At 41.2% G+C, this 27,421-nt stretch overlaps 5 protein-coding genes across 10 annotated transcripts in view; 4 read left to right on the top strand and 1 right to left on the bottom strand.

The window, feature by feature from the left end:
* Positions 1-190: 190 nt before the first annotated feature.
* LOC120427412 (saccharopine dehydrogenase-like oxidoreductase) lies at positions 191-2,276 on the top strand. Its single transcript, XM_039592276.2, has 4 exons — positions 191-344; positions 469-1,287; positions 1,711-2,064; positions 2,126-2,276. Coding segments are annotated over exons 1-4 (1,281 nt in total). The 5' UTR covers positions 191-342; the 3' UTR covers positions 2,232-2,276.
* Positions 2,269-13,124, top strand: LOC120427409 (kinesin-like protein KIF17). 4 transcript variants are annotated; one of them, XM_039592272.2, is made up of 5 exons: positions 2,269-2,404; positions 10,121-10,490; positions 10,545-10,694; positions 10,753-12,454; positions 12,724-13,124. In XM_039592272.2, the coding sequence occupies exons 2-5, from the start codon at positions 10,419-10,421 to the stop codon at positions 13,014-13,016; spliced, it is 2,217 nt and encodes a 738-aa protein (XP_039448206.1). In that variant the 5' UTR covers positions 2,269-2,404; positions 10,121-10,418; the 3' UTR covers positions 13,017-13,124. The 4 variants fall into 4 exon arrangements, with proteins under 4 accessions (XP_039448206.1, XP_052565500.1, XP_039448205.1 ...); XM_039592271.2 differs by having other exon boundaries at positions 2,359-3,646; XM_039592273.2 differs by lacking the exon at positions 2,269-2,404 and adding an exon at positions 3,722-4,747.
* Positions 13,079-17,321, bottom strand: LOC120427413 (NAD(P)H-hydrate epimerase). Of its 3 annotated transcripts, none has more exons than XM_039592279.2 (3): positions 17,186-17,321; positions 13,468-13,976; positions 13,079-13,412 (listed from the first exon to the last, which is right to left on the bottom strand). In XM_039592279.2, exons 2-3 carry the CDS (start codon positions 13,932-13,934, stop codon positions 13,187-13,189), a joined length of 693 nt encoding a protein of 230 aa, XP_039448213.1. In that variant the 5' UTR covers positions 13,935-13,976; positions 17,186-17,321; the 3' UTR covers positions 13,079-13,186. The 3 variants fall into 3 exon arrangements, with proteins under 3 accessions (XP_039448213.1, XP_039448212.1, XP_039448211.1); XM_039592278.2 differs by having other exon boundaries at positions 17,124-17,273; XM_039592277.2 differs by lacking the exon at positions 17,186-17,321 and adding an exon at positions 14,941-15,069.
* A 2,231-nt stretch (positions 17,322-19,552) lies between these two features.
* Positions 19,553-23,791, top strand: LOC120427414 (cytochrome c oxidase subunit NDUFA4). Its single transcript, XM_039592280.2, has 3 exons — positions 19,553-19,835; positions 19,969-20,115; positions 23,553-23,791. The coding sequence occupies exons 1-3, from the start codon at positions 19,794-19,796 to the stop codon at positions 23,613-23,615; spliced, it is 252 nt and encodes an 83-aa protein (XP_039448214.1). The 5' UTR covers positions 19,553-19,793; the 3' UTR covers positions 23,616-23,791.
* A 1,403-nt stretch (positions 23,792-25,194) lies between these two features.
* The window catches only part of LOC128093304 (unconventional myosin-VIIa-like), a 30,912-nt gene continuing 28,685 nt past the window's right edge, over positions 25,195-27,421 (top strand). The window contains exon 1 of the mRNA XM_052709620.1: positions 25,195-26,293. Coding sequence (XP_052565580.1) covers positions 26,266-26,293 — 28 coding nt within the window. The 5' untranslated portion in view covers positions 25,195-26,265. The remainder of the gene's footprint in view (positions 26,294-27,421) is intronic.

Below are 27,421 nucleotides of genomic sequence, written 5' to 3' on the forward strand. Positions count from 1 at the left end.
GAAATTTATCAGAAAAAACATAAAAAATTACTTCAAATTTTTAATTAAATCCACATTTACGTAGAGTAACGCATTAGTATTGGTGTCGTCGTGTCATTGGTATTTTTTGCTTTTATGTTTATAAACATCATTCTTCTACACACCGAAATTCGTTCGCCTCATCAAAACAGAAACTCTTCATTACATCACATCAGAGCAATAAAACACTTTGAAGCCGGTTTTCATCGCGAGTGCACGTACTTTTTTGGCTGTCACAAAAAAAGTGATTTTTGTTGCTTTTTAAGTAACAAAAAAAGCATTTGAAGTGTATTTGGTGTAAAGTGTGATCATTAATATTTAAACATGTAAGTAAAAGATTAGTTTGAACTACGTAGGTAATCAAAGTTCAATTTCTCACAATCTTATCGCAACCACCTGCAAAAGTCTTTTGAGGGTACGTTCACAGCTTTCCCTCTCGCCTCCCCACAGGTCCATAGCTCGCAAGTTGGACGTGGTAATCTTCGGTGCAACCGGCTTCACCGGCAAGTACACAATCCTCGAGGGCGTCAAAATCTTGGCCGGACTACGATGGGGCGTGGCCGGTCGCAGCCGGCCTAAGCTGGAAGCTACCCTGGCGGAAATTGGCCAAAAGGCCGGCCAAGATCTGTCCCAGACGCCGATCGTGCTGGCGGAACTGGACAACGAGCGGTCGCTGGTGCAGATGGCCAGCGAGTGCCGCGTCGTGGTCAACTGCTGTGGACCGTACCGGTTGTACGGGGAGCCGGTGCTGAAGGCTTGCCTCGAAGCCGGAACGCACCACGTGGACGTTAGCGGGGAGCCGCAGTTTTTGGAGGGCATGCAGCTCAAGTACCACGAGCAGGCCAAGGAAAAGGGCGTTTATCTGATTTCGGCCTGCGGGTTCGACAGCATTCCGGCGGACATGGGAACCGTTTTTCTGGAGCAGCAGTTTGGCGAGGGGGTGGTTAATTCGGTGGAGAGTTATATTTCCAGCAAGGTCACCGGAAGGCGGGAACTTGGGGGAATCCATTACGGGACGTGGGCTTCTGCGGTTCACGCCATAGCTAATATGCGCGAGGTTGGCCAGATTCGGCGGGAGCTGTTCCGAACGAAGCTGCCCGAGGTGGAACCGAAGCTGAAGGAGCGGCCGGCACTGCACAAGTCCAGCGGTGGCAAGTGGTCGCTGCCGTTCATGGGTGCCGATCGGTCCTGTGTGATGAGGACGCAGCGGTTCTTCTACGAAACGGAAGGCAAACGACCGCTCCAGATGAGGGCGTACATTTCGTTTAGGTAAGTTTGCTTTTCCGGTAGCAATTTGTATTGATTTGACGTTTGCTGAGGGTGCCGAAAAGTTTGGTTATGTTACTGCTTGCAAAAAGTAATAGTTGTCGATCATTAACAACCCAACCACCCGATGACCTCATGTCCGTTTCCGTCGTGTTGAGTACTGATTTAGAGTTTGGCAGACGTTTCCAGCACCACTCAATATCATACAACTACCAAGGCCTACTGTTTTTGTCTGTCAAAACAAGCTTTTCCCTTCATCCACTTTGACAAGGAAATACCCAATTTAAGCTCAAAATGTATTTCCTGTGCAGCCTGCTTTTTTCAGTCGGTTATGAAACTATCAAAAACTCTGAAATATATTCGTGTTGTTCATGTGTTCAATGTTTGAAATGTAACCTTTTCCATCAATTCTCCCTACAATTCCAGTGGCCTCGTTGAGGTCTTTGCCATCTCGTTCATCGGGGCCATCTTCTGGCTGTTGGTGAAAACCACCACCGGCCAGAACCTGCTGCTGAACCATCCGCGCCTTTTCTCGCTCGGACTGGTGTCCCATGAGGGCCCGTCGGACGAGGCCGCTAAAAATACGCATTTCGCGATGCATTTCGAGGGACGCGGTTGGGAGGAAAAATTGGCCAGCCCGGAGGAAAAGTACCCGTATCCTCCGAACAAGGTCATCCGGACGAAGGTTACCGGAACGAATCCGGGGTACGGGGCCACCTGCGTGGCGTTGCTGCTGTCGGCGAGGACGATCCTGCAGGAGGCGGACAAGATGCCCGGAAGGTGGGATATATTAAATTGTTGGTTCTAAATATAATAAAATTAACTTTTTCTTTTGTTTCAGTGGTGGATTCCTTACGCCCGGAGCTGCCTTCGCCAAGACCAACCTCATTCCGGAGTTGTGCAAGAACGGGTTCACCTTTGAGGTGGTGTCCAAAGCCAAACTCTAAACTTAGTTTAGGAATTTTATAATTGCAACGGGTTCTTCTCCACAATTGCGTGTCATGCATTCTCTAAACTATCCCAATGACCCAGAAACCCAAAAACGGCGCCAAACACGCCAGCTACTTACTGAATTGGGGAAGGTTAACGTCTTTCTCGTGAGTAATTCCGGAGCACAAAGGTAGGTAATTGTTTTGAGCAATGATAACAATCACGTACGAAACAAACCGTTTAATTAGGAAAAATGAAGAGGTCTTCCACTTTCACGTGTGACGACGCGGGAAACGAGTAGAACTTGTGACATCGTGCCAAAGGTCCTGGTCGTCGAACGTGTTGCTTGCTTACTTTCTTTTGTTTACATTCTTGTAAACAGGGAAGGGGGATTTCCTGGGCATGCGCTTTACGAAAGGATTCCTAGAGCGTAAATTACGTAGCATTTTGAAATGGAGCGTCATTGATTTTTAAAATTGAATAAGGCTTTCTAGGCCCAGTGAAAAAAAAATATAATTTATCTCAAAAATGACGAATTCCTCGTCACATTGTCCTGATGCAAACAAAGATCGAGCTCGAGCTGTCACGGTCCCTGCGAAATATGTTAGCTGCCGTCGGGCGGTAGGCCTTAGAACACCAGCTATAAGTCGCACGACAAAAAAAAAAACTTGCTAGAAAGAGAAAGCAGATCTGATGCAAACACACCAACTTCTGTGGCACCAGGACATTTTTTTTTTCGGCCAAATCAAAAAGTGCCCATGAATTTACAGCATCAGCTGGCTTTGTTTTGGTTTTAAACCACGTGACGCGATGATTTTGACACAAGCGATCGCGTTTGGGTAGGTTTACAACAAGAAGAAGTCAAAGAAAGCCAGCTTCACTGTTTGAATTCCGATGCCACGTCCGTTCGTCCGTGATTGATAGTTGGACAAAGCAAAACAAGCAAACAAACACTTGAATGGAAAGTTGACATGCCAACCGAGCTGAGATGTCATGATGCGGGCTAAACTAGAACAAATTGACGTTTATTAAATTGTTTTAATTTGTGTGTTTAAATATCTTACACATTTTCAAAAAATACCAAACGTAATTCATGAACACACCCCAGCACGACGACGGAGCGAGTGAGCTTTTATGTTCAATGTTCAATAATGTGGCACTTCATTCACTTGCTCCGCGCCTAACACGAGAGACACGCGGTCCCGTATGGACGTTTCGAACGGATGGTGAAAGTGCAATCGCAGGTTGCATATCTTCGGGCGAACCGCTCGTGTTAAAAGTGAAATCAGCGTCGCAGCGTGGCGATTTTCAACTGTGGTTTCGAACTTTTTAGTTTTATTTCGTGTGATTGAGAATATTTTAACGGTTATTAACTAGGAGTCATTGCTCTCTGTGGGGAAAAAAACTCACCAAAAAGGAAGAAACGCGAAAGGTAAACAAACCATAATTTCCAATGTGATTGACAAATTCTTACCTTTCAAAGGGTAATTAACAGATTGTTAGACTTTTATTTCTTAAACATATTCAACGATTATTGATTTGATAAAACTTTGTAAAGTGATCAGTGAACAAAAACTCGATTTTTCTTTAAATGTCCAACAATTGACCAACTTGCTCCACCTGGCGGAGATCTGTTGCGTTGGTGACTCGCGGGTCACAACAAAAAACCGGAGGGAACTTTCAGTGCTTGGCGACCATGTGTGTGAATGTGGTGCTTATTGATGCGAGGAAGAAATATTTTCCGAGAGATAATGAATGATTGGGCCGCCCTCGGTCAGTTCCCGGCGTGTATCGTGGGGAAGGGGCATCCATAATTGATGTGGCTACTAACTCCCTCTCCTGACGAGTCGAACCTGGCGGTGGGCCACAATTGATCTATAAATGCTCACGGGTCAGCACATGTCAACAGAGTGGGGTTTTTGTGAAGAGGAAGCTTGAGTTTAAATTTTTGAAGCAATAGTGACATCTGGTGGCAATTAGTTCAAAAGTGCCTGGAGCTATGCAACAAACTACGGAGGTGTTTTAAAATCGAAGAACAAACAAAATTTTTGATCGAAAGTGTAAAAATAACTCTCAATATTTTATTCAATTGCAAGTTATCATCAAAAGTGATCGCACCCAAGGTTGCTGCAAACAGAAATTCCCGAAGGATAATGTGAAAATTGCGAGTGAAAAACGAATTAAAAGTGACCAATTAGACACGACACCCCGAGTCTTGCATACTTTTAGGCGCAACACACAGCCAAAAACCGGACGCTGAGCTAATGAAATTGGTTGAGCGTGGTGCTAGTGTGGCGTGGCGTCGGTATCGCCAGCTTGGGATCTCGCGTGACCACCGCGCGCTGGATTGAAATCTATTAAATAAGCTAGAAATTTCCATCGGCCGGGAAATTCCCGGTGCCTCAGACTGTGGCGTGAGCTCAAGTGCAGTCCAGGAAGCGGTGACCGTGACCCGTCTTACTGGGAGGAACCTACAGTGTTGTGGACGGTTCCATTCTGGAGGGAAAATTAATAATTTATGCTAAAAATACAGGTAAATAGCGCTGATTTCGTGCTGAATGATGCATGCTCGTAAGGCAGGTGGGCGGGCGCGTAGCCTAAACGGTCAATTGATTGTTGAAGGTTATAGTTGATAAGTTTGTTTTGAAAGCAGTATGCACAACGATTTTAAATACATATTTGTTCTCGACTTTCTGTATGGTAAATCAATTTAATCAATTTTTAAAACTTATAAATGACACCGATTACCCCTACCACTGCTTTCCATACAAACTTGAAAAATAGAAAACGATGGACCATCTCCGTTTTTTTTTTTCAAAACAAAAAAAAACCAATTGCACTTAATTTTGGGGGACGTCTACTGTATTCTTCTTCAATTTATTTTGTTTAGTTTACAAATATTTTTCATCTACGCAATACCTAAGACAGATAATTTTTGGACCTGCAAAAGTAATACAGTCCAGACTCGATTATCCGACGTCCTCGGAAAAAAATCACTTCGGATAATCGAATAAATTCGGCATAATTTATTCATTTTTTTAAACTAATAGGTAAATCTCGATTAAATTTTCAAAAGGTCCTATCACCATAGAAAACCCATGACTGATAGGTTGTTTTGACAATTTACTCTAGAAATGACAACGATTAATCGTACCTCCGCTTTCCATACAAACTTTAAAGAAAAACCATTCGACCATCTCTGGTTTTATTAAATAAAAATAAAATCAAGGTGCAAACGATTTTGAATTTAGATTGTGCAATATGGGGGACCCGTGGTGTAGGGGTAAGGCATTTTTCGAGACGAGATTTGTCTGATCACGCCTTCCGTCGGACGGGGAAGTAAATGTTGGCCCCGGTCTAACCTAAAAAAAAGTTAGGTTGTAAGCTCAGTCCAGGTGTAGGAGTCGTCTCCCTGGGTCCTGTCACGGTGGAGTCGCTGGTAAGCAGATGGACTAACAAGCCAAAGGTCGTCAGTTCGAATCCCGGGGTGGATGGAAGCTTAGGTGTAAAAAGAGGTTTGCAATTGCCTCAACAATCAAGCCTTCGGACACCTAGTTTCGAGTAGGAATCTCGCAATCGAGAACGCCAAGGCAATGCTGTAGAGCGAATAATTTGATTTGATTTTTGATTGTGCAATAGGGTGACAAGAATTTTTTTTTAAATCTTAAGAGACCCCCTGGCTTGATTCTTAAGGCAAAACTAAGTAACAGAGCCAATTTGAGCCAAATCAAAATTATCTAAGTGTGAGATTCTTGTAGGAAATTCAATTCGTCATTCGATTATCCGAAATGAAATTGACGATTTCGGATGTTGTACGAACTGTTTTCAATATTTTTTCAACTTTTCATTGTTGAATGTTCGAGTTTTTAACTATTTTGAATATTTATTACCGGAGTTTTAGAATTTTTTAACTTTTAAATTTTGGCTTTTAAAAATAATTTCTTTATCTTTTTGTTTGTGTTTTTCAAAAAAACTAAAAGCGCTTGCGGTGCAAATTTTGTTACCGCTTGTATTGATGAAAAATTGATTTTTGGAAAATATCCAAAATATTGTGAAAAATTATTTCAAAAATTATTTTTGGATTCAAAAGGGAATTTACAATCCAAAATTATTTGAGATAGTAAAAAAAAACATTTTTTGACGCTTAACATTTCTTAGGGACCATCCATAAACCACTTGGCTTGAAATTTCCGAAAAAGTGTCCACGTGGTTTATGGATGGTCCCTTACCTTTTCTTACGATTTTTTTTGAAGATTTTTTTTGTAATGCTCTAAATTCAACTTTTATGAAATGAAAGCAAATTAAAATATTTAAAAAATTAAATAAATACAAAATAAATTAAAAAGATTATAAAAATTTAAAACTCACCTTCCAATAATTAAAAAAAGGGAAAACTAAAGCTAAAGGTTAAAAAACATTGAAATTTTAAACTCTTAAGCCCATGAAATCTTATATTCTAAAATGTTTAATTTCTTGAATGCCGCGATCATAGATTACAGGAAAATCAAATAACTTTTGGAGTCAAATTTTATATTAGAAACCTAAATTGGAGAAAATTAACAAAATCATCATTTGATTAGACGGAATGAAATTGGTGGAACTTCGGATCTTAACGAACTGTTTAAACCCCTAGATTTTTCAACTTTTTGTTTTTAAATGTTTGAATTTAGACTCTTGCATAGTTAATTGAATTTTTAAGTTTTTTTTTTAAATTTTAAAGCTTTAAAATTTAAAGTTGAAATGATTGTTTGAATTTTACTTCTTTTAATTTTTAGATTTTTGGATTTTTTCAATTTGTATTTTATTATGATTTTTTTTATTTTCAAATTTTCAATTTCTGAAATCCTGATTTGTAATTTCTTAGGTTTTGATTTCGACATTTTAAAATTTCTTAATTTTTAAATGTTAGAATATTTGCAATTTAGATTTTTTTTTTCATTCTGATAAAAAAAACACAAAATAATATCGCATTGAAATTAGAAAAAAAAAACAAAAATAATTGTTTTGTTTTATATTATTTTTTTAAATTTCAGTACTTTTAAATTTTAGTTTCAAATTTAGTTTATTTTCTGATTTGATTTTTTTTTTGTTTGAGAATTTGTGAAATTTTTATTTCTGAATTCTTGATTTTCCAGTTTCTAATTTAAACTATTCAATTTCCGAAATCAACATTTTAAAAATTTCTTAATCTGTATAGATTAATGATTTCTAAAATAAATAAGAAAATATTTTACTAAAATACCCAGTTTCAACTAGAGTTTATTGACTTCTCCTAACCCCAAATTAATCTCAATTTCTACCAAACAAATGTCGTCAATCACACACAGAGGTGTGAAAATTTATTCGTTGATTGCTTATCACTCCACGACTGGATACGGTTCGCCATGCCACCATCACCGAATGAAAGGTGCCAAACTGCCGTCTGATGACCTTTTCCGGGGGCGCGGGTGTTGAGCTAATGTTTATGCGCTGAATAATTGACGCGCAAAGCGGGCAAAACATTCACTTCCGTTGACCTTGTCCCATGAATCATCGTATAGTTCGACAACGTGCGGTGTCCAATTCCGTAAGAGGGTTTCACACGCGTGTGTATGCGGTGGTTTTCGTCCTGGGTGATATCGATTATTTCATTATCAGTCCGGTTCTGGTGCACATACGACGGATCGTGTCTGGTGTTCTAGTGATGTTGGTCACTGCGGTGGTAATTTATAGAATTGTTACATTAGTACACTTTTTGTGTGATATGCATCGGAAGTGTAATTAGCAGACACGATGTTTTTTTTTGTAGTGAATGGGTGCAGTTAATTTTACAGAAACTCGAAATTGAACGTAACGGAAACTCATTTGACAGATGTAACGACGTTACGCCTGTCACATTTTTACATTCTGATTCGAGACGAGCAGCTTTTCGGCCAGTAACCTTCTTTATTTTCTACACTGAAAGAAACTGACATAGCAAAACCAAGTGCTTTTTCACGTGAGCTCCTCAAAAATTCGGCACAACAATTTCACATGCTTTTCCTTTGATTCGATTATGTTTAACATGTCACATGGATGTGATATTCATTTGAAATCAGCTGATGGCAAGCTAATCCTTTTTCATTCTTTTATCGCAAGGTGTTCATTTCAGATTCACATGAATTTCACTTCGATTTGCCCCATTTGACATTTCCCATAATTTCGAAGAAAAAAAACACGTGAGATTGAAATGTATAGGCATTGAACGGTGTTCGGTAAAAAAATTTCATTCGTATAACATGGCGAAGAACGACGGACGTGCTCAAATCGACGAAGTCGTTTCTGTGAACAAATTCATATTTGTTTTTGGTTTTAAAATGAATGTTTTCGTCTAATAACTTGTTGGTAAGTAATAAATTAATGAACCAGTTCGAATTTGCATAAATATTAATATTCTTCGTGTTTTTTCAGCAAATCGACGTCGTCGTGCTATCTTGTCGCACCCGCCATTTTGACGTTCCGAGAAAAACGCGTTTTAATGTTTGACCTTGAATATACAAAAACGAGTGCACGCAATGTAAACAATAACAAACACGTTTTGTTTGGCTGACCATTCTGTGCATTGTCCCGAAGTTTGGTTGAAGTTGGTTGCTGGAGTCCCGAGTTATAATTACAAATGTTTACGGTAGTCTAGCTTTTACGTGCGTCAAACGCATCCTGACTTTCCTGGCCTGAAATCCCTTTGGCCTTTTGTCGCACTTACATCAATTTTCATGGAGTGACAAGATAGCACGACAAGATTGAAACTACTTTCATATGTAAAGTGACAAAAATGCACGGAGTTTTTTCGGTTTTTGTTGAATATCTCAGGATTGGAATCGAATTTTGGGGATCTGTGAAGGTCAAAAGGTGAGGCATTGTGAGCTGCACAAAATGGCGTTCTTAACTCAATTTGGCCCAAAATGCACGTACGACAAGTTAGCACGATGGCGACGAAATCATGATCGAAGTGCTGAACGAGATGGTTTCCTATCACAGTGCCTTTAGCCACTCGATCCGGATAATCAAGGTTGATTCGGTGGGGGACTCCACTCTGGAACTGTCGAGCCCGTATCAAGCTGTTAATCAAATCCAAGGTCCGGTTTCCGCAGCTGCAGCGATACCACCACAAGCGCTCCCGGAAGCTGTTCCGTCGCCCGTGCACCTACTACGAGAAAATTGTGCCGCCGACGCCGAACTTGTTTTTTTTTTAATTTAACCCTTTAATGGAGAGTTATACGTGAAAATATGTAAAAAAGGCCATCGGTCCGGTTGGTTTTTTGTTTAAATAATTTATTGGAGTAATTTATTTTAAAAAATACTTATTGTGCAATAAAGTGTGTTTGTAATCGCAACAAAAAATCTTTTTAAAAATATATATAACTATACTACAATTTCAAGAACACATGAATTTCACTAGAAAACCATCCCATATACACTACAAAATCATTCAAAATTCATGTGCACATCATTCCAAAGTCATGTGAGCTTTCACGTCAAATTAACGTGTTTTACATTTAGATTTGCAAGTTCGTGCGATTGCTTTTTTTTCAAGTCTTGACATTTTTTTGATTAGGTCCTATAAACAAATGTAAACATTGAGTGTATCCCTTTCACACCATATGTCAATGCCCATCGGAGTAAGCGGGATATACTCAATGTTTACATTTGTTTATAGGACCTAATCAAAAAAAAGTCTAGAAGTGATTTTCACGTGACATTTACATGCCAAGTAGTATGGGGCAGATTCATGTGTAAAACATGTGATATTATCATGTGCCTTTCTTTCAGTGTAGGGAAAGTTAGAACATCAAACACATTCCAGCTCATCACGCGTTTCTCACGTTAATTATAGCCGCTCAACAAACAATAAAATCACGTTTTTCTCTTTTCCCAATTGACTCCACAGATTTCCGTGTCCGATTGTTGACACTATCATATAAAATGGAGCTTGCGTGCCGGACGGTACGAGAACACCCAAAGTAAATACACCAAGTGCGGAAGGAAGGATGGCACCATCGTTGGCGAGGACGAGGTTGGACGAGTGGCGTTGGTTCCAGCGACAAACTCTGGAAACTACTAAAACAGTAGTGAAAGTGCCTTGACGATGTTAAATCGGTCAGTTGGAATACTAAAAAGACTCTACAATAGTATTTTTTAAGAAAGACTGTGATTCGCGCAAAAGTTAAAAAGTGAAAACAGTCAAAATGGCGGAAAACGTCAAAGTTGTGGTCCGTTGCAGACCGATGAACAAACGGGAGCAACAAGCTGGAAATAAGGTGAAATTTGTGGATTCTTCTATTGACTTTCTGACTAATTCTCTTTCCGAACAGAACATAACCCAAATCGACAATTCAACGGTGAATCTGGACAATCCGAACGACCTGAGCGCACCGCAAAAGTCGTTCAAATTTGACGGCGCCTACGGTTATGCGGCGACCACCGAAAACATTTACAGCGACATCTGTTATTCCCTGGTGGAGGTTGGTCAAAAATAATCTTTTTTCATTACTATTACGCCTTAAATTCCTTTTTTTGTAGAGCGTTCTCGAGGGTTACAATGCGACCATCTTTGCGTACGGTCAAACCGGATGTGGCAAATCGCACACGATGCAGGGCACTACGTACAACCTGTCGGCAGCGGATCCGAACAATGCAAACAACATTGGAATAATTCCGCGAAGTTTCGAGCACGTGTTTGAAGCGATAGCGGTCGCTAGTGATGTTCGGTATTTGGTGCTGGTGAGTTATCTGGAGATTTACAATGAAACGATCCGGGATTTGCTGGCCACTGCGGGTGGGAATACAAATAACCTGGCCGTCAAGGAGGTTCCTGGTGAGGGAGTTACGGTGCAGGGACTGTCGATGCATACGGTTCACGGGATGAAGGAGTGCGTTGAGTTGTTGGAGATGGGAGCGAAGAACCGGATGGTGGGGGCCACGTTGATGAACATCGAGAGCTCGCGATCGCACTCGATCTTCACGATCAGTTTGGAGCAGATGTCCAGTGATGTGGGGCAGAGTCGAGGGGTCATCAAGCGTGGCAAGCTGAACCTGGTGGATTTGGCCGGGTCGGAGCGGCAGAGTAAAACTGGTGCTACGGGAGATCGGCTTAAGGAAGCTACCAAGATCAACCTGTCGCTGTCGGCTTTGGGAAACGTGATTTCGGCTCTGGTGGACGGCAAAACGAAACACGTTCCGTACAGGGATTCCAAGCTGACGAGGTTGCTGCAGGATTCGCTTGGAGGCAACACGAAAACGTTGATGGTCGCGTGTATTTCGCCAGCGGACTCCAACTATGACGAAACGTTGTCAACGCTGCGGTACGCGAGTCGAGCGAAGAACATAGCCAACAAACCGAAGGTCAACGAAGATCCCAAAGATACGATGTTGCGCGAGTACCAGCAGGAAATCCTGCGGTTGAAGCAACTGTTGACGAGCGACGGAGGTAAGCTGACGGCGGTGGTTGATGCAGCTGATCCTCTGGACTTGACCGCGATCGTGCGGGATTCTACAGTTTCATTTGAAGCGGAGAAGCAAGTTCTCAAGGGTCAGTACGAGTCGGAGGTGTTGAACTTGAGGAAGGAATACGAACAGCAGAAAATAGCTAAGCAAGAGCTGGTGAAGGATATCGAGAAGATCAAATCTTACTACGAGGGACAAATGCAGCAGTTGATAGCGAAGAAGAGTGCGGATAAGCCTGTGGAACGGGTTGCACCAACTGTGATGGACAAGCAGGAGATATACGAACGGATTAAGGAGATTAAAAACGGTCTGATTGGTGGTGAACGAGCAAACGATATTCAGCTGAAGGAAAAGCGATACCGGAACAAGCTGGCTTCGGAGAAGCGATTGAACGCTCTCGCAACGGCAATTAGTAGGGTAGAGCAGAGCGAGGATCGTGACCTGTTACAGGGCCACTACACGGACATTCAACAGGAGTTGAAGGCGAGGTACGAGCAGATCCGGCAGCAGAGAAAGCGGATCAAATCGTTGGAGCGAGAGATTTCCGACATCCAGGGAGAGTTCCAGACGGATCGAGCCGACTACCTGGCCACGATACGGCAACTGGAGAAAAAGGTTCTGTTTTTCGAGGCTATCTACCAGAAAGCGATGCCGGTGCTGCGGAAGGACGGTCGCTACTGGAACCTGGAAGTGCTGGAGATGGATTCGGAGTGGAACGATGATCTGAAAAAGTGGAAACTGCCTAACGATTCTGTGCTGCGGGTTCGGCTTCCTCCAGGTAAGTACCGATAAACCTTGTCTAGTTACATACTAGTTACACTCTCAGCAAACGTCAAAGCCATACAAAGTCATTGCTGATGGAAGCTTAACCGCTTTGTGCAAGAGGTGAATTTCGTCCAGTAATCCGATCATAATATTTACCTTTATGACAGTAGTGGGTTTCCACAACGTTTGACGTTTCGTAGAATGTGACATATCGAGTCGTTTAACGACATTATACGTTAAACTTGATTTGACAGGTTATTTTTAAATTTTTTCCATTAACAGCGGACTGCCAACCAGTACCGCCGTCACCTTCATCCCCACCCAAAACCGGTCGCGACAGCCAGACTTCGGTAACGGCACCGGGTCGGCTGGAGCGTAGCTCCACCATGATTCTGACCAAGTTGCCCGACTTTGGCAGCACGGGGAATCACCACCGGAAGGAGTTTCTGAGCAAAAGTACCAACTGCAACCCGTTTCCGAAGATCGAGGACGTCGCGATGGCGTACTTTCGGCCACGGCGCGCCGCCGAGCTGGTCTACAAGAACGGGTGGGGGAGCGTGCAGCAGCAGAAATGAGGTTTGTATACAATCTTTGTTAGACAAAGCGACTTAGTGAAATTTGATATTTTGGACGTTTGGAACAGAGTTTATTTTTTGGCAAAACAATATATTTTTATTACTATAACCGTGGTAGTTTTATGTCATTTTGAAGAACGCCTTTTACCAGACAAGATCAACAATGCGTATTAATTCAACTTAACAAAAAGATCATTTCCAGAATAAGTCGGCAAATCCATAGCGTATTTCTCCTGAAGCTTCGGAGGGACGAAACGTCCTCCGAGATAGTGTTTGGCGTTCGTGAGGTGTTTTGCGCACATTTTTGGAGCCGTTAAGGATATAAGGCAGCTCGGTTTGATGCTCGTTTCATTCTGCGGACCTTCCTCCACGTGCCAACCACTTGGGATGTCAATGCTGAAAGTGAATTTAAATTTTAGACAGTTAAAAGTGACCGATTTATACACTTTACCTCACAATAGGAACCGTGGTCTTCTCAAGAACGCCCATGATCGGCGCAAACGCCTCCCTCACCGGAGGCTTGAAGCTGAAGCCAAACAGCGCGTCCACGACCAGTCCGAACTCACGGTTCACAACATCCAGCGTGGGACACTCCTGACTGACGGCAATTCCCATCGATTCGCACTGATGTTGCAGGTTCACAAACAGCACTTTCTCAGTTCGTTTCGGATAGTAAACGTGCGGTTCGTAGTTCATCAGAACCAAGTGACGGGCGGCCACCAGCCCATCGCCACCGTTGTTGCCCGGGCCGCAGCAGACCAGAACTTTGCGCTTTTCGACGGTGGCGCCGTAGCAATCGTTGATGGCATGGGCGCAGCTAAGCCCAGCTAGTTCCATCAGCTGATCAACGCTGAATTTGTACTCGTTGAAAAGCTCCTCGTCGACGTTGATTGCCTCTTGTTGGTTCAGATATTTCATTCTGATGGTGGAGAGTGACCTGACCTGGACAGCAACGGAGGGCTGATTTGTGGAGTACAGTAAGGCAAAATTTGTTTGTTATAGCTCAATTGTTTTTTGTAAATCAGCTTTCTGAAACTCCATAAAAGGTGTTGGGTTTTATCCTCGAAATAATATAAATAATTTTGACTGGATAATAACCCAAATTTACTAGTTCTTACAGAAGCGTGCATTGATTTGCGCGTGTGTATATGTTAACATTGTGGACAGTTGAGAGTGAACGTTCGTCGTGAAAGTGTGATTATCCAGATTTTTAAGCGAAGATGGCGTTACGAATGGTGCACGCCCGAATTGTCAAAATCACGCAGTGATACCAACATTACAAAAAAACTGTGCCATGGCATGACAGCCACACTTTTTTTTCTAATGTTGGTACCACTGCGCGATTTTGACATTTCGGGTGTGCACCATTCGTAACGCCATCTTCACTTAAAAATCTGGATTGGGTTGTGCTAGAACCGGTTGACGGAATCCGGATCAGGACACGACGGAAGCGGACATGAGGTCAGTGCGTGGTTAACGGCAGCGATTGTGCAGCGTCCGATACGACGTGTCTTATGGAGTCTCGGTTGGGACTCTACAAGAGGTTTGAAGTCGATGGATTTTTTTGTTTGCCAATAAAATTGTTTTTTTTTTGTACCAGTCATCACAAGCCGCTTCTAGAGTTTTATTTGAAAAGGACCATAGATGTTAGGAAAACTCAAGACTTCTGCTTAGTGACTCACTGCGAAATTCAACGCCCCGATCGGCCTTCGCCAGCCCGATTTTATTCAACCAGCAGACTGATCGGGTCGTTACATTTCTCAGAGGGGATATCCATCAAAATTCCATCGATGTCTGATCGACAAAGTGCTATCTAACAGACGTCACAAATGTTAATATGGGGACTGCTCGAATGTCACTCCGCATGAGCGATCGCTGATCGATTTATGCTTTAAATCTAGTTACGTATAGTAAGTCTACTTACGGTTACACTAATTGTATTTAAAACAGTACAAAATTGCCTAAAAATTTGAAATAACATTCCACTTTAACTTTGTTTTTTGTTTACCGGTTTACTTGCGATGCCTGTAGTTGGCTGCGTACATGCTACTGAGTTAAAGCACAACAGGGAAAGCTCGAAATATTGGACACAGATTCAACTTAAATTTCTGGAGTTTTTTTTTCAAAGGTCCAATAAACCAAATTTGCAGTTTTTGCTTTTTGGGTGTTTTTTAATACCCCTGACTCAAGGCGGTTTCAAAAACACCCAAAAAGCAAAAACTGGAAATTTGGTTTATTGGACCTTTTCAAAAAAATCTCCAGATTTCCGGAGTTTTTTAAAAGGTAATATACAGTAGTTGTTCGGTAACTGGGCTGAGAACGTAGCCCAGTCACCGAATGTTGCTCGTTAACTGGGCTGAACAAAAAATAACGAGGGGACCACCGATGAATAATGTTTTCCAGATGAAATATAAAAATAAAAGTTACTCAAATTTATTTACAATTCTTACTTTTCATATTTCTTTAATTGTAACTTGAAATTAAACAAAAGTTTGAAAAAAGTTTTTTTATTTATTGAATATGATTTTTGCATCCATTAACCCCTCGGTTATTTCGTTTTGGTTTTTTGACGTTTGTCTGCTTTTTAACTGGGCTACGGCCCAGTTATCGAGCGCCCAGTTAAAAAGCAGCCCAGTTAAACAACGCCCAGTTACCGAACAGCTACTGTACACATATTTTTTTGCTTCTTGTGTGATTTTGAAGCCGCCTTGAGTCAGAGGTTTAAATTTTAAATTAAAGTATCTCATGTTACTAAGGTTGTTTTGTAAAACGGTGAAAATATTTGGCAATAAAGCCGTTTCTTTATTTTTTCAAATCTATTAGGTCCAAAATTTTCACCACTTTAGCTTACCGCGTCCTGACACTCAGCGTTTTTCCACGCTCCATACAAAAAATATTATTTTGTATATGGACAATTAATTGTTCACGAGAGGGAGGGGCGGGGTTTAGCTACCTATCCAAAAACGTGGCCTCGTGGTTTATGGATGGTACCAGTTGACAAACTAGAGAAATAAGATGAATTGAACAGTCAGATTAAAGAGTCATCCTTCTCAATGCCAGATTTTAACAGATTTTGCCAGATTTTTCACTTCCTGCCCATTTTTAACAACTTTTTGATTAAAATGAACTGATTTAATTGAAAATAATAAAAAATAGAATGTGTTTTTCTTAGAGGGAATGTTAATGAAACATTTTTAAGGTCAATTAAACTACCTGAATTCTGCAATTTTTTGAATTAATTCATATCCTCCCTCCCTTTCACCATTGAGAATGATTAGATTTTCGTCAGCCAGATTTTTCCAGATTTTTTTTATCGATACTTTGTCAGATTTTTCTAATTTTGACCTGGTAACTTTGGATAAGATGCATTTGGCATGCTATTGACAAATTATCACAAAAGTGCATGTGGCAGTGCGTGGCCGAATGGTTACGCTGTCCGCTTTGTAAGCGGATGATTCTGGGTTCGATTCCCATCTGCTCCAACCTTCCATCGGATGAGGAAGTAAAATGTCGGTCCCGGCCTTGGATGTTAGGCCGTTAAGTCATTCCAGGTGAAGGAGTCGTCTCCATGCCATAAGTACAAACAACACACCAAACCAAGCCTACTCCGGTGGAATCGCTGGCGGCGGTTGGACTCGCAATCCAAAGGTCGTCAGTTCAAACACTGGGGTGGAAGGTTCCTTGGAGTAGAAAGAGGTTTGGGTGCTCTCCCCATTCAAGCCTTCGGACTCCTAGGTTCGAGCAGAAACTTGCAATAGAGACCACAAAAGACCCGGGGGTCGTTAATGTGGATGGTTTGATTTTTTGACAAAAGTGTTCCAAGTTTGTGGGTGTTCCGAATATATGGGATGGCTGTAGAAAAGTATTTACCGCGATAATTTTTTGACAGTTCGACGCCAACTAAATATTTCAAGAAAATCTGCTCCAAAAGATCAAAATTACTTCAGCTCAGAGTTGTATAGTTAAACAAACAATTTAGGTAGATTTTCTGGAAACACTTATCGCACAAACTTAATGGCAAATGTTTGACTAACGTTTGGCGAAAAAGTGTTAATCCCTGCCAAACTTTTCACTAACATGAAAATTTTATTTAATGAGAAAACTTACCGATAAACCATAAAAAAAATCCACCAAAACATGCAATACACTAACTCAGATGTTTGACCTACCCCAAGAATTCGATAACCAGAAACAGAAATTTGCGAAACGAGTGATTGCAATTTTTTTCAACTCAATCCCTATCGCGTACGCGAAAATAGATAACATATTGTGGTGACACTGCAGAACTGCACACGCGAATCCACTCAAGGGGATTTTCGCCTACTGATAAGATTGCTATATCCCACTCAGCGCGTTCCGTTTGAATTCCGTTTAGAATTCCACTTGAGCGAAAAAAGTTCGATTCGAATTCTAAACAGTGTTCGTTTTAGATTCTAAACCGCATTCCGTTTCAAACGCAACAACCGGTTCCGTTTGAGTTTTCGCCGCAAATCGGTTCAAACGGAATTCAAACGGAATCGAAACGGAATGGACGGGTTAGTTTTGACAGTAGCTTCTTCTTCTTATTTTTTCTTGGTGGGTTTCTTTTTTTGTTTTGGTTGAATCCAAATTAAATTGTAATTCAACCAGAAAGGTTGATTTATTTTAATTTAATTGTTTTAAAACTAGTTTTATTCATTTTCTGTTGTATAAATCATTGAATTAAACGCGTCCCAGCCCCGAATCCCCTTATTTTAATTATTATTATTTTAGGTTAACAGAAAACATATCAAAGGGCGTTTTATATTCCTCGGGCCGGTCTACAACATCAGTCTTGGCCGCACCGGTCGACACTTCGGGTCCCTTGCCATCGCCATACCGTGCAGCTTCAGGCCTTCATCCAAACCGTGAACATTCCGATTAGACGCCGTGCAGCTGGTACACTGGTGCTGGTTGACAACCTCCGGTCCGTGCCCGCCGGAAATTTGTCCAGATTGAGGTCGTTGTAGGTAAGCTTGGCGTAGTGTTCACAGCTTTCACAATGTTCCTCCGTCGGCCTTCCAGCAGAATCTACAAGAAGCAAGGAAAGAGTTAGAATCGTGTTGATAACCCACCGATGAAACCGTAGTACAAACCTGCATCCCTAAGGTCGCCCACTCGTGAACTGGCGCGATTTGGTGTGCGATCGGTTGTTCATGAAACTGCGCCCGTCAGGGAACTCCTCCGAGCAGACCTCGCACCGCGCGGTTTTGTTCCGGTGTGAAACCATGTGCCGCTTGAGGCATGTTTTGTTGTGGAACGATTTGCCACACTTGGAGCAGCCGTGCGTTCCATAGCTGGACCGTTCCCGCGAGTGTTCCCAGCGTGTTTGAGCAGTGCGTTGTGGTTCTTGCAGAGCTTCCCACACACGACGCAAGACGTTTCGGTTGGTTCGAGACTGTGAAACTGCTGGACGTGCTCCTTGATGGTGGTTCCGTCCAGGAAAGATCGTTTGCACAGGTTGGATTTGTGCGGCTCAAATCGGGCGTGAACCAATCGTCTTGGTTCACCGGCGATTTCGGCCCGGCAGGATGTTGATTCTACTTCTTCGGCGCAACCATTTGGGGCGCCTTCAACTTGCTTTGATCCAGTGGCGACACAGTCATCACTAAGACCAGCCGCTCATGAGCTCAACGCCCTCCGGAAGTTCTTAGCAGTTCCGGCTTCCGCCAACCAGCGTTCCACTTCCGGATCCAGCGCCTGACCTTCTAAAATGGGGCTTCTCACAATCATCTTGAACCTGGAAATGGAAAATTAGATAAAATTCAGATATTGGTTTTGTTGAGGTTATGTCACCAGAGCACTACCGTCGACAGTACGGAATGATCGGGACCTGCAGCAGACTTTCCGGAGCATGAACCAGGCATGGCATGGCCAGGTCAGGCATGCCATGACCTAAAACGGTCGCACGAATCCTTGAGTTCCGGAACAGGTGGAAAAGGGGTAACTCCAAAAACTGATGGCACTTTGCGACTCTCGTGCGTTTGTAGCCCAGCAGCGGAAGTCGGCCGGTTCCTCCACCCGAGCACTATGATCACAAAAACAACGAAACATCCAAATTAATCTATTATTTGATGCATTATCGAAAACGCAGCATACATTTTTACTCACCAGTCCCATTCCATTCCAAAAAAGCACACAACAGGACTGAACATGTTTCGGGCTTTCTTTTTTCTTAACACTTTGACGTTTGATTCGCACACTTTTGTCAAAAATCATCAACAAAACCGTTTCGGCGAAACTCGGCGAAATGTCATCGAGGTTCCACCATACACCAGCAGGTGTCGCCCTTGTGCAAAAATTGCTCAAACGGAATCGAAGCGGAACCCAATCAGATAATCCGCTTAGAAAATTTCGAAGCAATTTTCGAAGCGGAATTCGAAGCGGAATGAACCCGTCATGCGGAAAACGGTTTGATTGGGATTAATTGGGGTGTGCAATAGGTGCAAATCGCACTGATAAAAAGCTTCATTCACGCGATCACATTTTGTTGAAATCGTTCTTGAATATTTTGTGGAAAATTCAAACGAGCACGTATTGGCTGCGTACTGACGGCACTGTGACGGACGATGGTTCACAAAATCGCCCAGTCACTTTGAAAAGTCATCCTTTTTGACGTTTTGGCCCTCGTCAGTCACGCCACCTGACTGGCTGCGCAGGGAACCATTTTTCCATTCTTCATCGCGAGGCTGATCGTGTGAGGAGGCTTGAATTTACTTATTTTTCCCGTGAAGAACCAACCGCAAAACCTCCACCAAAATGCAGGGCCTGAGCTTGGCTAGCATCAAGAAGAACCCAGCGGTAAGTGTTTAGGGCGAGTGCGAGGGCTGGAATCCGCGACGTTCCGGAGGTTGTCCTTTGTTACGTCACAGTTGCTTTTTTTTATCTTGAAGAAAAATGAAACTAATCGATGCGCAAATTTTCCTCCTTCCAGCTGATCCCGCTGTACGTCTGTATCGGTCTGGGAGCGGCCGCCGCCGTCTTCTACACCGCTCGGCTGGCCATCCGAAGCCCCGAAGTGACCTGGAGCCGTAAGAACAACCCCGAGCCGTGGGAGGAGTACAGGAACAAGCAGCACAAGGTTAGTGTAGAGTCGGCTGTAGAGTGCCATTGGCAAGGTTATATAAAATGAGCAAATGTTTCGCTCTTGTGGGTGACGACTTGGATTGGGGAATGTTTACTAGAATCTATTATTAACGGTGGAACCACTCTTTTATTCCGGTTTAAGTGGGTTGATGGGCTTTGTTGATTGAAAACAAATTCTAGGCTATTTTAAGCAGCGTGATAAGTCACTTTTACCGGCTTCTCTAAGGCTGGTTGCAACCTATCATAGCACTCCACAGCCGAAACCTTCCCCCAGTCACGAAATATACTAACATAGCTGGTTCTGCCCGAATCCTGCTAGAACGATAAAACATTTCTGCTAGAATGCTGTAAGAATATCCAGCTCTGTAAGAACTCTGCTAGAACGTCGTGACTGGGCCACCGTGCTGTGGACTATAGAAAATATTTAAAGTTTTTAGTAGACAAAAACGGAGTGTCAATTTACTAAATATGTGATAGCGAATATATGCTAGGTATTTGAAATTAAAACAAGACTTAGTGACAGGTTTTTCATATTGCTTTCCCCATTCTAGGTACACCAAAACTCTGTTTTACGCTCCCTGATTTACGCCAAAGCCCCCATTTGCGCTTTCAAAAAACCCCAAAATAATGCTCCCTTCGGAAATAACGCATATAAAGAACCTGAAGCAAGATTTAACACGATTTAAAGATTTTTTAAAACTTTTTTAAACTACAAAGTAGTTGTTGTAGAATTTTTAACATATCTCAACAGCATCCCAACATTGAGTACTTCAAAAAGATTTCACGCTCTCCCCCAGTTTACGACCGCTCCTCCCATTAGGGATTTAGTGTACTTGAATTCAAATAAGTTATGCCGTTGACATAACCGAATGGTGGTGGATAACGTGTGTTTTGGTAGTTTAATAATAATCTAGACATCTCAAAAGCACTGGAAAATGTCTCGATTTTTACTTAATTGGAAACCGACCTTCGCTGTAATAAAAGTAAGTCTACCCATTAGTTGTTGCTCTATTAGATACTTAAATTGAACTTTGTGTTTGTTAAATATTAGGTACTTAAAGTTCACCTCTGTGTTTGGGAAGTGCATTTTCATTGGCAAATATATGCTATTTAGGTGCTTGAAGTTAGTAGAAAATTGCTGATAAAATTTCGAATCGAATGATACAAAAAAATCCTGCCATTTCGATGCGTCTGGACGAATATTCCTGTGCTTGCAACCTGCAGGATTCACATTCGCATGGATATGGGGATCGAAGCGGGTTGCAGACTGGATTTCGTCATGTATATGTGATGATTGTCCAATCCAGATAGCATAGAAATTGATTTAAAGGGAATTAAAACCAATTCTACCAAGACAGGACAGACAGCTCCATGATAGCCATCTATTGCCGGCCTAGGCCTGCAACCTGCAGATTGTCTAGAAATAGGTTCGTGATTTGCGCTTCGATTTTTTTTAAGGTACCGATCCGAAGCGAAGCAACACCAAATGTTTGTTTTTCAATTTTCAATGTGAATTTTTAAATGAAAGATTCCATTTTTATTAAGATTAAGATTTGCAATGTGATTAAAATACGTTTTCTTACCTCAATTTGATCATTCATCATTTGATCAATCAGCAATCAGATTTTGACTAACCGAATTTTGGTTCGGGTTTTTCTGCGTACTAAACAAACACCTACGTAAAGTTGCAGATCTGGAGCAACAGTTGAAAAGGGCGCATAAGCATTTTGACAGCTAGAACTATTTCGCAAATTCCGGTACAACAGGTAACTATTTATCAAAATCCGTAGCATTACAAGGTAGCTGAGAAGGCCAGCTATTGTTTAACACTTCGAGTTTTGTGAAAAATTCTTTTGTCTCGGAATTTTCAAAATAGTTCCAGCTGTCAAAATTTTCTCATGTTGCTCCAGAGATCATTTATCGATGTATGGCACACGATTTTCATAGCTTTTTCTTAGACGCCATGATGGGCCTGCTTGGTTTGTAAAGTTTTATTGTGCAATTCCGTCGTGAAACTTCTAACTTTTCCTGTCACTCTCGAGCGACGAAATGGCCTACTTTTCTCTACCAAAAATAAAAGAATGGAAAATTAATACCTTACACGGTTGTATTTTTCCGAGAACATTAAGATAAAAAAAATCGGCAAGTCTGATATTTGGCACCATGAAAGAAGGGCTCTTTCCCGACATTTTGCGGGGTCCGGCGAAATATAGCGTCGCCGGTCTAGAGCAACTTTTTTTTTAGATTTTTTTAAAAAGATTTTCTGGGATTTTTCTTCAGAAAAGTCGATGAAAAGCGATGAGTTCATGTTTATATCCATAAAATTTCATATGAATATGCATCAATAGACTCTAAATTACATATTTCACGAATATTAGACCTTTCCAAACCAAATTTAGCAGATTTCTAACTTTCTTTGAACTAACCCCAAAATCCAAGCTGGAAACCTCAATACGACCGAATAAAAAAAACCTTTCTTTGTACAATTTGTCATGAAAATACAGCAATAGACTGCCCGGAAACAAATTCGAGCATTAAACTTAGAGTATTCATTTAAAAGCTGTTTATTAACCAAAACCAAAAGAAACTTTTTATTTCAAGCCTTTTGGTCAAATATGTAATTTGAAGTCTCCTGAGGCATATTCAAATATCAGACCAAATATCAGATTTGTCGAATTTTTTATCTTAAGTTTGTTCTAGGAAACACACCGTGGCCTCTCGATACCAGTGCTGAAAAGTCAACTTTTCAGCGAAAAAAAAAAAACGAAGTTGACTTTATAGCTGTCGGCTACCATTGCTAGTACCAACCACTAGTGTCTTCCTTTTTTTTTTATCTACAAGGACTTCGCCGCCCTGGGCTCCTAAGTGTATGAAAGTATGGCACGGAGCGACGGCGCCGAATACCCATATTTACACAAAGAATTTTAGAGCGCCCACCGCGGGATTCGAACTGGCGACCTCTGGATTGTGAGTCCAGTGCGCGGTCCGATTGATCTAAATGGGCGGGACTCTATTCAGCGCTTTTATCGAAAAGTATCATTTTTAAATATTTTGTTTTGTTTTGAACGGTGAATTTACTTAACACATCTAGAGTTTTTTTTTGAATAGGTCCTATAAACATATGAAACACAATAGCTTATAGGACCTTTAAAAAAAACTCAAGACATGAATGTTTGGCATGAAATTCCATTCAAAACGGGTTTGTAGGAATTGCAGAAAAAATTGTAAGCAGCTCGTTGCATGAATTGATTTTTTCAGCACTCGTCGTATTTATCCAACTCGGTAAACCTCGTTGGATTATTGTACGACTCGTGCTGAAAAAATCTTCTTTTTGCAACTTGTTACATAAACTAATATTTTAGTTTTTTTTTATAGGTTCCGAAAGGTATTCACTTCACTCATATTTCGCGATTTTTTTTCATTCTTCCCCAGTTCTACTCCCCGGTCAGGGACTACTCCAAGGTCGAGAGCCAGGCCCCCAAGTACACTGAATAAAGAGATAACTCTCGCGGCCCTCCGCCAGTGTTTCGCGGGCGCTAACACCATCAGCGAACCGATACGAACCTGTGCGCGACAAATACTATGTAGCAGCACCCTCGATCTTAAGCTTAGCAAAAATATTCGGTTGAATGTAAAATAAAACAGTTTGTGGTAACCACAGTGGAAACTCAGCCGAGAACGATTTTTTTTATTCCGTAAACAAATATTGAGAAATCCTTAAAGATTAAAACGTTTTGAAGCCCTTGGAAATTCTGCCTTTTGGAAAATCTTATGACGTTGACTCTGAAGGAATGCCATAGTTTTTAAGGGTTTGGTTTCCAAGAATAAAAAAAAAAAAGATTGATTGCTTAATAGCTTTCATCAGAGATACTTAATAGGTTCCTTTGTAACAGTTGTGATTGTTCCCAAAAGAAAGAGTCAATTTACAGATCGCAAGTGCAGAACCACCCTAAACTTTTCGGGTGCACACTAGCGCAACCTGTAAGTTGATAAGAAAGTGTTAAGTTTCCTTGGAGCTTTTTGATCGATACAAGTTTGGTATTTGCGAGCTTTTTTATTTCCACTGGCTATGCTGGTTGCCGGTTTGCGGGCGCTTTGAATTAATGATTTTTATCATAACTTTTAAAAGTTCTCCAAATCCATGCCTTTCTAAGAAGGTTGTTTCCTTCCTGACATAAGCAACTTGATTTTTGAGGAGTTCTCAATTACGGACTTCAACTTTGGCTTGCGAAACAATGTTTTTTTTTGTAATGGTGCTGAAATCGAAATTCATTAAATGTTACCTTAAGGACCACTTAAAAAAACAAGGATCAACAATATAAATAAACATTTTTGATGTTATCAAATTAAACAAGCATTTTTTCAGTAAATGGTGAATTATCTACAGGTGGTGAACAACGGAAATCGTCTTTTGATTCGTATTCGGTAATTCGGTAATTTCTGAATACACCCGTCCGGCAGCAGCTGAAGATTCATGCAGTCCCATGTCGCATGTTCGTGTGTAGACCTAAACAATATAAATAAACATTTTTGTTGTTATCAAATTAAACATGCATTTTTTCAGCAAATGGTGAATTATCTACAGGTGGTCTACAACGGAAAACGCCTTTGATTCGAATTCAGTAAAAAAATGAGGCGAGTGAAATATTTGAAACTTCTGTCTAATAGTTCTTCAGGATTGTAAAAAAACTGAAGTCCGTAATAGAAGTGAGGAAAGCAACCACGCAGAAAAATAAGGCATATTTGAATCAACAAAACGTTTTGTTGATTTAAAAATCAAGATTTTTGTTGAATCAATGCTAAACGTCAAAGCAACTTTTTCAAAACAACAAAAGATTTTTGTGAAATTGAGAAAATCAAGGTTTCAACTCAAAATCGGCGTTGATTATATTCAACAAAAATTTTGTTGAATCAAACCTCGTACAGGCTGATTCTACAAAATATTTTTCTGCGTGACTTAACTCGCCACCATGTAAAAACGTCGCTCTCTCTTCGCGAAGCCAAAACAACAATCCAGTCAGCCGCTGAAAGAGAGTCGATCGTCGGACGAGTCAGTCAGTCTCCAGCAAGCACTCGTCCGGTTCGGTTGCTTGTCCGTTTCGTTCCGTTCGTCGCCTGTACGGTTCAAAATCCTGCCTGTCGTCGCACGAGAATCAGCTGCTAACACTGGAAAGGGAGGAAAAGCCCTCCTCGAAGGGAACAGTGGATATAAACAGTTTTGGGCTCCCGCTCTCTCAGTCGTCGACGTCATTCGAGCTGCTCACCAATACAAAGAACCGTGGTGAAAAAGGATATCGTCGGAGGGGGTGGTGGCCTGGTGAGCGCCATCTGTTGTCACACGGCCAACTAGGGAGACCTCAGTCTGAGCGGAGATCGAACGGATGGCGGCTGCAAAGCGTTTCAAGCTGCAGCAGGCTTTGGTTTTTTCGTGAAATCTGGTCAAACGGGAGCAAAGAAAAAAAAGTCTGTACGAACTAGATTAGGCTCGCTAGTGCTGAATTAGTGCTGCAGGTCGGGCTTCCGGAGCTATTCAGCCAGCCGGGATTAAGTGTCGAGTGCTGAAAAAGTCCTGCCGGATGGGTCTGGTGAAAAATCAATTTTTCCTGCCAGCGATTCCCGGTCTGGGTGTGGAAAAGCTAGCATTTTCACCAAGCTAGCGTGAAAATCCGTGTCTATCTGCTAAAATAGTGTGCATAAAAGCGTGGAAAATGCCTTTTAATTGAGGAAAATATGTCTTCAAAGTGAGAAGAAAAAAATTGTAGCCCCACATGAAAAAGGTGTGGTGCGTCGTGGTTTGTGTGTTGTTGTTGCTGTCGTGAAAAGTCAGTGCAGGAAAAAAAAAGTTTTTTCACCCCGCGACAAGTCGGGAAAAGGCGAAGGATACGCGGAAAAGGGAGTTTGATTGTGGTGGTGGTGGTTTCGGGAGCGAGAGAGAGAGATTAGAGAATCGGGCTCTCCCGTTGTTTACGCACCCCGAAGTACGAAGCAAACGCACAAATACATCTGCCGAAAAGAGATTAGCACATCTGCGAGGATTGTCGCCAGGATAGAAGAAGGAAGAGGGGGAGAAGAAGGATACACAACGTGATCCTGGGACCTGTTTGGCAGATTTGAGAAGGCAGTTTTCGAAGAGGATATCGGAAAAATGGCTGGTGTTCCAGTTTTTCTGGAGGGTAGGTGTTATCATTAATTAATTTATTGGAGTATCCAAGTATTAATAATTTGAAATGAAGGTTGAATAGGATATTTGTTTTCCTCACCTGTATTGCTCGAAGCATCTCTTTCGTTTTTAAGTCCTTTGTTTATTTCTTGAAAAATAATTCTATAAAATTCTAGTGAAATTATAATTCCACATACCAAATATAACAAGATTTAGGTAACAATTTGTTTAAGTAACGATGACGTTAAGTTACATAGCCGCATATTTAAAAGAATAACATACGTTTTTCATACATTTAGATACAAAATTCAGATTGTGATTGGACACTCAAAAATATTTTTTCTGAATAAATGTATGTATAGGAAGAACAAATCTGAATAAACAATGAAAAAAAAAAGAAAATTGTTGATACATTACTCATGATTTACCAGGCAGTTAATATCATAAAAAGTTCATAAAATGTTTGTTTGCTGCTCGAAAACTAGATTTTTTTTTATTCCAATGGGATTTGATTCTATGATGTATCGATAAAAGAAAGACGTGAGCTGGTAAAATGGAGTGAAACTTTTGCAGCTTTCATGGTAAATTTCAAGTAAACTTGACAGAACTCATTATTGCTTTGTAGCCAAGTTGTAAAAATGTTATAAAAATAAGCAGACATGAGGCCTAGAAAAAATATGATCTTTTTCTCAAAATCAAACTTTGAGTAGCGATTGAAATTTGTCGACCGATTCTGTAGTTCTACGCATAATTGTTCTGTGAGTCTCTGTTTGTCCTATATGTACCTAATCACCCTAGCTTTTAAAACAAAAAAGGTTTGGATTGAAATCCTCATCAAAAACAATCTTTGATTAAATGCTTGAAATATGGAAACGAAGTTTGGCAAAACTACTAAACTGCCTCTCGAAGCTAGTCCGTCCCATATGTAATTTCGCCAATTTTGAGGTAATGATGCAGTTCGGTTCAAAATCATGTAAACTATCAGAAAAACCAATAAAATTTAGTATTTCTCGGTTTGCCGTTTTTACATATGGGACGGATTCGATTAGAGCGGCAGTAAAATGAACATGAAGCAATGTTTTAACTTAAAAATTTTAAACGGATTATTAACAAGATCATCATAATCAATTGAATACAATTG

This window comes from Culex pipiens, chromosome 1 (genome assembly GCF_016801865.2).
Source record: "Culex pipiens pallens isolate TS chromosome 1, TS_CPP_V2, whole genome shotgun sequence".
Lineage (NCBI taxonomy): Eukaryota > Metazoa > Arthropoda > Insecta > Diptera > Culicidae > Culex > Culex pipiens.